Source organism: Trichosurus vulpecula, chromosome 1 (assembly GCF_011100635.1).
Source record: "Trichosurus vulpecula isolate mTriVul1 chromosome 1, mTriVul1.pri, whole genome shotgun sequence".
NCBI lineage: Eukaryota > Metazoa > Chordata > Mammalia > Diprotodontia > Phalangeridae > Trichosurus > Trichosurus vulpecula.
In genome coordinates, this window is record NC_050573.1 from 280,536,207 (window position 1) to 280,544,319 (window position 8,113).

Below are 8,113 nucleotides of genomic sequence, written 5' to 3' on the forward strand. Positions count from 1 at the left end.
TCATTCATCACAACATCCAGTGAAAACAGAGAGCAGAATAGATTTTCTTTATCCTTTCTTCTCAGCAACAGGTGGGAAGAAAGGGCACTCTGGTTGACAAAGTTCTTAAACATGTACTTTTCACCTCTTCTTAATTCTTTCTCACTAACCTTTCTTGGTTCACCAACTAGGTCCTTCTAATAAATGAACACATCTTAGCTTATAGTTAGTTAGTAACCAGATTCTCATTTTCTGTTTATAACCAAGTACCCAATCACAGAAATATTCTCTAGTAACTACCCTAAATATTTCTTAACTCTTTAGCACTTCATGTGCAAATCACCAACACATACTGTAGTCTTAATTTATTCTAATATTCTATGTCCTATCCTAGGCAAATCAGCAACCACAGTCTCAAAACTGAGTCAGAAAACTCTGAAACTGTTTTTTCTTATGACTCTAAGACACATCCACACCTTATGCCCCAAATAACTGAACCGTCACAGCAGACAATTTAGCAGCTACTTTTTCTCAGTATATATTGCACGATTCACAAAAGTCAACTTGAAAAATCTTCCCTTTATACTTAACTTTGTAGTACCTATTCACTGAAACATCTCCCTTATCCAAATGTGTGTTGTTAGAGCTATATTAATAATGCATTATTAATTAGGATCCAGCCTTTTTTATTTCCCCATTCAGGGACCAGCCCCTGTAGGTCAGTCAACCAGTCTCTGAAGGCCACGACTAATAGAGGAGATTGTTCTAATCTTCAAGGCACCATGCTCCTCAATCTTATGCAGGACCCCATTTAATGAGGAGACCTTACTGCTATTTGAAGTATAGTTAGAATCTAATGTAGGTGAATTGTTGCCAGAATAAGCCCATGTCCTTGCACTCCTCCATTGGAGTTTAGGGTGACCCAGCTCACGAAAGAAGAAAACTGACCAGGGTGGTCTGGGTGGAGATGGATTCCCCTGTCCAGATTGCTAGAGGCAGTCAAGTCTCACAATCAAGCCATGTTCTCAATAAGAAGACTTTTAGCCTACCTCCTCATTTAAATATCCACCAATTAGGGCTGATTTTTCCTTTCAGGGACATTCCCTTTGAAAAAAATATATATTTAAGGTATTCAGTATGTCCATTAGGGGTCTTTGGTTACCAAGAGAAACTACTGGCCACCGTTTTATTATTAGCTAACCTAATTAATAAGTTAATTATTAATTACCCAGAAACTCTTGTCTCTCAGTTTTTCATTCATCACAACATCCAGTGAAAACAGAGAGCAGAATAGATTTTCTTTATCCTTTCTTCTCAGCAACAGGTGGGAAGAAAGGGCACTCTGGTTGACAAAGTTCTTAAACATGTACTTTTCACCTCTTCTTAATTCTTTCTCACTAACCTTTCTTGGTTCACCAACTAGGTCCTTCTAATAAATGAACACATCTTAGCTTATAGTTAGTTAGTAACCAGATTCTCATTTTCTGTTTATAACCAAGTACCCAATCACAGAAATATTCTCTAGTAACTACCCTAAATATTTCTTAACTCTTTAGCACTTCATGTGCAAATCACCAACACATACTGTAGTCTTAATTTATTCTAATATTCTATGTCCTATCCTAGGCAAATCAGCAACCACAGTCTCAAAACTGAGTCAGAAAACTCTGAAACTGTTTTTTCTTATGACTCTAAGACACATCCACACCTTATGCCCCAAATAACTGAACCGTCACAGCAGACAATTTAGCAGCTACTTTTTCTCAGTATATATTGCACGATTCACAAAAGTCAACTTGAAAAATCTTCCCTTTATACTTAACTTTGTAGTACCTATTCACTGAAACATCTCCCTTATCCAAATGTGTGTTGCTAGAAAAAGGAAGTGGGGAGGTAGAAGGTGAATTGTAGTCATATTCAACCCATGTTCCCTTTATCCAAAAATATCCTTTACTTTCCATCCCTAAACTCATGTCTCCTTTTTATGTATAGGTGAGCCCCAGTTCCTGACACTCACCTGAATAGTCTGTATCTGTCTCCATTTTTACAATACAACATTGATTCTCTCTCTACCTCTAGGAGAGGATACTGTTTTCCAGGTTCTTTATTCTCACTCCAATCCCAATAGTCATATCAATAAATCCATTATAGAGCAATATTTACTGATCCATTTAGATATTTCTGTTATTCACTTTATCAAGTTTTCCCCATCTACTCCTTCAGATATTAATATATTAGTGGTTATTCATAAATTTATTCATTGTGTATAATGAATTAAGTGGGACTCAGAATTAATAATAAACTGCTTGTCCCCCTACCTCTCAACTAGATTCTACATATAGTGTTGACTCATATTTCTGTGGGGGAGAGGAAGAATGCAGGTTCTATGTGGAATCACCCTAAAAATTGAAGATGGCTTTTCCTAAATCCCAGAAATAAATAAAATATCATGATTCTAAAACAAAATTGTAATCTTCAAAAGACACAGCTTGTGAGAAGGCACGTTTTAGGACATTCTTTCTGTTTTTAAAAAAATTGAATATGAAGAGTCATCTGTAAAGGAAAGAGTTCTCTTCAAACTTACTCATTTTCAGAGAGTACAATTACAGTTCAGCCAAAGTTGGATAATTAAGTCTAACTAATGCCATTTTCTCAAAACAAGGTTGTTGAGGGTGGGGAGTGGGGGAGAGGAGAGATACTGCCTAAGTAAGTAAACACAAGGCTTTTTGTTCAAACTCCTTATCTGTTTTCAAGTCAACCAAGAAAAAAATTTACAAAGAAGCAATTCTATTATCAACCAGCAGAAGTGACACAACTAAGTCTTCAATTCTTGGAAGGGATCTAATCTTCATTTCTTGTGCTAAGTTTTCTTCAAACACTTCCTCAGCAAAGTAAGGAAACTGAAGTATCAGAACCCACCCCACTCCACTCCCAACCCCCAATCTTAGACGAAATTTTAGTAGAAAATAAAGTATACACTTCTCTTTGTCAGGGTACACAAATGCCTTGGTTGAAGCATACATTAAAACAACTTGTAGCCTTGAGACAAGTGATACTAGAACAGCATCAGCATTAGGTCCCAAAACTATGATATTCACAGAATAAATTTTGGTCATTATACACCATCCTAAAAGATATCAAAGCCCAGCTGTAAGACTCTGGATACCTGCAGTCATCCCATAGAGCTCTCTTCTGGAATAAAAGGTCGCAGTAAAATTGTCCATGTGATAATGAACAGCGCTGTTATGAAAAGACTTGGCAGGGGGCTGCAGGGACAGAGACAGAGAGGTGTGTGTAGCCATGAGGTGGATGGATAGCAGGCTGAATGAAAAGGATTTTGTTCTACTAAACCAGAGGCAGAGAAGACGACTCCAGCAGAGTGAGCTAAGGCCAACCGTAAAGTCAGCCTGGGTTGGGGTGGGGTGGGGGGCCTCCCTCTTACCTTCTCCGCCTCCCTCTCAACCCCAGAGCCAAGAGCAGTAGAACGGTAGCGATGGCCAGGCCAGGCAGGCAGAGTAGATGCTTCAGCAGCCACTGAAGCCAGGAGGGGCCCATAGTTTTCCCGCCAGTTGTTTGTGCTCCAGCAATGACCAGGGATCTCGGAGGGGCGCCTCACAGTCCCAGAGCTGAGATCCAGCCTGTGGTCAGCTCTCGGGGGCGGTCCCGCCCTTTTCTCTAGAGGCTAGGGGAGGGGCGAAGCTGGGAACCCAAAAGTTTCCTCTTGCTTCAAGGCGTGGGGCTGGCCCCAAGAAACCACCGAACCTGGTTGGCTGGGGATGTGCTGCTGCTGCTTCTGCTGTTAACTGTCCCGGGCTCAAAAACTGCTAAGTCAAGAAGTTTCCTGGTTTCCTTCCCAGGCACCCGGGAGCTCAACACGCCCACGTCTTCATCCTGCCCCACTACCTGGAGCTGAGGAGTTAACTCTGAAAAGATCAGCTTCCCTCTTCCTGGCCCCGGAGAATCCAAAAAAGCCAGCGAGAAACAGAGGCAGAGAGAGGGGCAGACCTACTTTGCTCTGATTTGCAGAAACTTGCACCCTGAAGGGCTGTGAGGAATCCCATTTCAATGCTCAGAGAGACTGAGAGATCGCAAGTTGCTCCCGACTCCGGAGAGAATTGATTTCTCACCGCGCCTCTGGTGCTATATAATAATAACCAAGGAGAATGCTTTATGTTTAATAAGCACTCACTTTCGCTGTCTCATTTGAGCCTCACAGGAATCATGTTTGAAAAAAAAATCAGGGCAAAACATTATCCCTATATTTTTTAACAGGAAAAAAAAGAAAACTCAGGGAGTTTGTTAGTGGCTGGAGGTCACTCCTGAAATTAGTGAGAGGCACAGCCTGAACTAGACCCCAGATTTCCTAAATCTTAGTCTAGAACGAAGGTAGGTAACATAAAAAAAGAGAACAACTGGCTAGAGTGGGGGGAAACAAACAAACCTGGGGTTCGGTTTCAACTGCCATTTGTTACATGGGCAAGTTACAACTTCTTTGAACACCAGTTTTTGCATGTGTGAAATGAAAAGGTTGAAAGGTAGTGAAAAGAGTACTTGGCTTTGGAGTCAGAAAACTAGGTTTCTATTATGCTTCTGTTACTCTCTACATGTGGGACCTCAGCCAGATCATTTAACCTTCCCTGGCCTTAGATTCCTCCTCTGAAAAAGAAGGATCCCTTTCAGTTCTAAAACTGTGATACTTTCGGTGTCTCTATGGTCACTTTAGCTTAAAAATTTCTGATTATTAAGTCACCAGGATATCTGAAGGTATGAGATGAGTTTGGAAGTTGTTCTGATTGGCTCATGTTCCAACTGTGTAAGAAGCTCTATCATATTGAAGCTAGTACCCTTCTGGATCACTGCAGAAAGTTACTGTTCTCTTGTTTGGGGAAGGCAAAAGACCTCTTATATCTAACTTGAATCCTCACATGATTATTTATGTCTGGAATAGCACAGAAAGGTGAGGTTGAGGTTGATTTCCTCTGCCTTGGGGGGGTGGGGCAGTGCAGAGAAAGAAGGATTTCATAGGGTCTCACTAGATTGTAAGCTCTTTGGAAGAAGGTTATGTCTTCCATGTCTACTTATTGCCTACATTGCCTGGCAGTTCCTTCCACATAGTAGGTGCTTATTAAGTACTTATGGAATGAAATAATTTAGAGTGAAACATTTTATAATAGATTTCCTCTGGGTTAATTCCTGAGTAAACATTTGAAAGTGGAGATAATGAAGCTGTGGTGTAACTAAGTAGCCAGGACTGCATTCTGTGGGAATTTAAATTTTGAAAAATCTGAATTCCACACATTCTTCCTTCATTTCTCCTTTGGGAAATCCCAGAAATTTGAGAGGCATAAAGCTAGATAATACTTAAATGGCTCTTCAATCTCATTGACACAGATAATAGCCTCTCTACATCTTCTCATCCTGTGCAATTTTTGTCTGCATCTTTATCTATGTGCTTTACGGAAGATATAACCAAAATTCTTGAGGCCTTCCTCTGACTCTTGTTATAATATCTCAGAAGTGCCAGTGTGGCTTTTTAACCATATAGCTTCTTATTCCTTGTTCCAGTGCATCAACCTTGACATCAGGACCACATAATTGTTTTGGAGGGTCCCTCACATACACTCTCCCTGGTTTATGAACACACCTAGGGAAACACAAGGGCAGAAGGGTGTAACAGGGGATAGAGTGCAGTGCCTGAAATCTGGATGACTCTTCTTCCTGAGTTCAGATCTAACCTCAGACACTTACTAGCTGTGTGACAACGCGCAAGTGACTTAACTCTGTTTGCCTCAGTTTCCTCATGTATAAAATGAATTGGAGAAGGAAATGGCAAACCACTCCAGTATCTTTGCCAAGAAAATGCCAAATGGGGTCACAAAGATTCAGACCCAACTGAAAAACAACTAAGCAACATCTAAAGGGAAACACTGGAACATTTGTATCTGACTCATTTTGCTCTTACAAAAAGATTATCCTGAGGTCTGGAAAAATTTCAGGTTTGCCAGGCCTAAGTTTTATTGGTCCCATAAACTCTCTGAGCCTTAGGCACACCTTATTTTGCCTGTTTTTCCCTTCCTTCTGCCCTATCCTTTTTTGGGGGAAATATCTATAACTGGAAATTTCTGTACTCATGTTTCTATACCTTTGCACAGGCTAATCTCCTATGCCTGAAATATACATATATGTATATATATACATATATGTATACATATACACATATATGTATACATATATACATATTCATGATGTCTTCCCCAAAAGAATGTACAAAGTAAGCTCCTTGCAGGCAGGAGATATTTCTTTTTTTTCCCTTTGTATCCCTAGCAAATTTCACCATAACAGTCACATAGTAGTTGCTTTATAAATATTTATTGACTGTGGATTGATTGGACCTTTCAAAGAAGGAACTTCCTGTCTTAGATGATCACTATCCACTACCTGCCTGTGACCTCAGGAATGACAACTAAATCAAAGCTGCCAGAATGAGATTTCTCTCCTCTTTATAGGATACCAGGAGCTGCTCTACTCCAAAAAGTATCCTGAGCCTAAGCTGGGAACCAGCCTGGCTGAAGTACTGAAGATAAATGTCATTACTAATATCAAGCAATGACATAATCCTGAAGCATGAACTCAACAGTCACAGTGACACTTTGTCATAGCAGATGGGTTCCAAGTCCTGGGAACAGCCTCTTTCAAGACCATCACAAGCCACTCCCTCCTGCCATTGCTAGCAAACCACCATGACTGCAGGTGAAATTAAATGAGATAAAGCTAAACTGTGTACTGTTGGTGATAATGATGGACTCAGTGATGGCCTAGTTGGAGGTGGGAGGAAGATTTCATGGGAATGGGAAGTAAGGTCAAATCCCTATTGCATCAGCAAATTTGAATTATTGGAAATGGCTTCTATAGGAGGGTAGGGCTTGGCATGAAGCTGATCTGTTCCCCTTCCCTGGTTTGGGCACCTGAGGGTATATTCTGTATGCCTCCTTGATATTAAGCAAACCCTCCATGATGCAGCCCTCTTAAAAATACACTCTAAAAGGGGAGACAGAAGACCTAATCTACATGGGGGTAATAGATCTGGTTATTAAAACCTGGGATTAATAAGATTGAGACTAAAGTACAGCTTCAACTTAACTTTTGTTAGCCTCTCTGCCTCCATCATCTCCTTTGTATTCTTGATTGTATACAATTTAAAGATTTTCAGGGATAAACCAAGCTATCCAAACACAACTGCAATCAGACCAAAAGGGGATTCCGAGGCCTCATACTCAGATAACAGACTGTTGAGTGAGAAGCAAGACTTAAATCTTTAGGGGCTCTGGTGGACTCAATATGTTGCTACCTCAGCTACTTATAATAAACTCCTTTTAATTCCCTTTGTCTTGAGTTTTACTTCGTTAATCAGAGTGTAAAACCCAAACAAAGAAATTTCCTTTCAACAAATGGTGAGCCAATCTAGGAGTTTTGAAGGCTTTTTCACTTCTGGCTCTAACTGTGGGAGGGACTACTCCCCTCCTCCCTTCCCCTCCCCTCTTAAGATGTGCTGGAGTGGACACCCTCTTCCCTCAGGTCTTAGTTAAGCAGCCAAATGGTGGATTATTAAGCTCCACAAGATTCAGGACAGGAAGGAGAAATAGATCCCAAAATCCAAATTTTGATTTATTTTTCCTGGGCCATCTTTAGTTGTTCTGATCTATATCTGGCCACTAGACCCAGATGGCTCTGGAGGAGAAAGTGAAGCTGGTGACTTTGCACAGCCCTACCTCACTTACATCTAATTCACTTGCGTGTCATAGCATCATTTCCCTGATGCCATAGTTCTCTTGGAGAAGGAAGGACAAACAACAACAACCACTTGTGTGTGAAGAAAGGCATGCAGACTGGGTCTATGAGTAATGGCCTTGTATGCATTTGCATGGAAATACCAGTATTGGTACAGGAAATGGGACTCTCAGAAAATCAAACTGTAAAAGCTTGGTAAAATCCTGCCAGTTAAGCCCACAATTGAGAGATGAGGCTCAGGAGAGACTGGGAAAATTGTGGAAAAAGAAAAAGTAAAAAATATTTTGGTCAGATAAGGGATGGGACCTTGGTTATTTTAGTCAGATGTACATTTTAAAATTACTTA

The 8,113-nt window shown here is 40.5% G+C and overlaps 1 protein-coding gene across 1 annotated transcript in view; it reads right to left on the reverse strand.

The window, feature by feature from the left end:
* Positions 1–3,643, reverse strand: part of LOC118837146 (cytochrome P450 7B1) — a 310,918-nt gene extending 307,275 nt beyond the window's left edge. The window contains exon 1 of the mRNA XM_036744136.1: positions 3,422–3,643. Within this exon, the coding sequence (XP_036600031.1) occupies positions 3,422–3,534 (113 nt within the window). The 5' untranslated portion in view covers positions 3,535–3,643. The remainder of the gene's footprint in view (positions 1–3,421) is intronic.
* Positions 3,644–8,113: the final 4,470 nt, after the last annotated feature.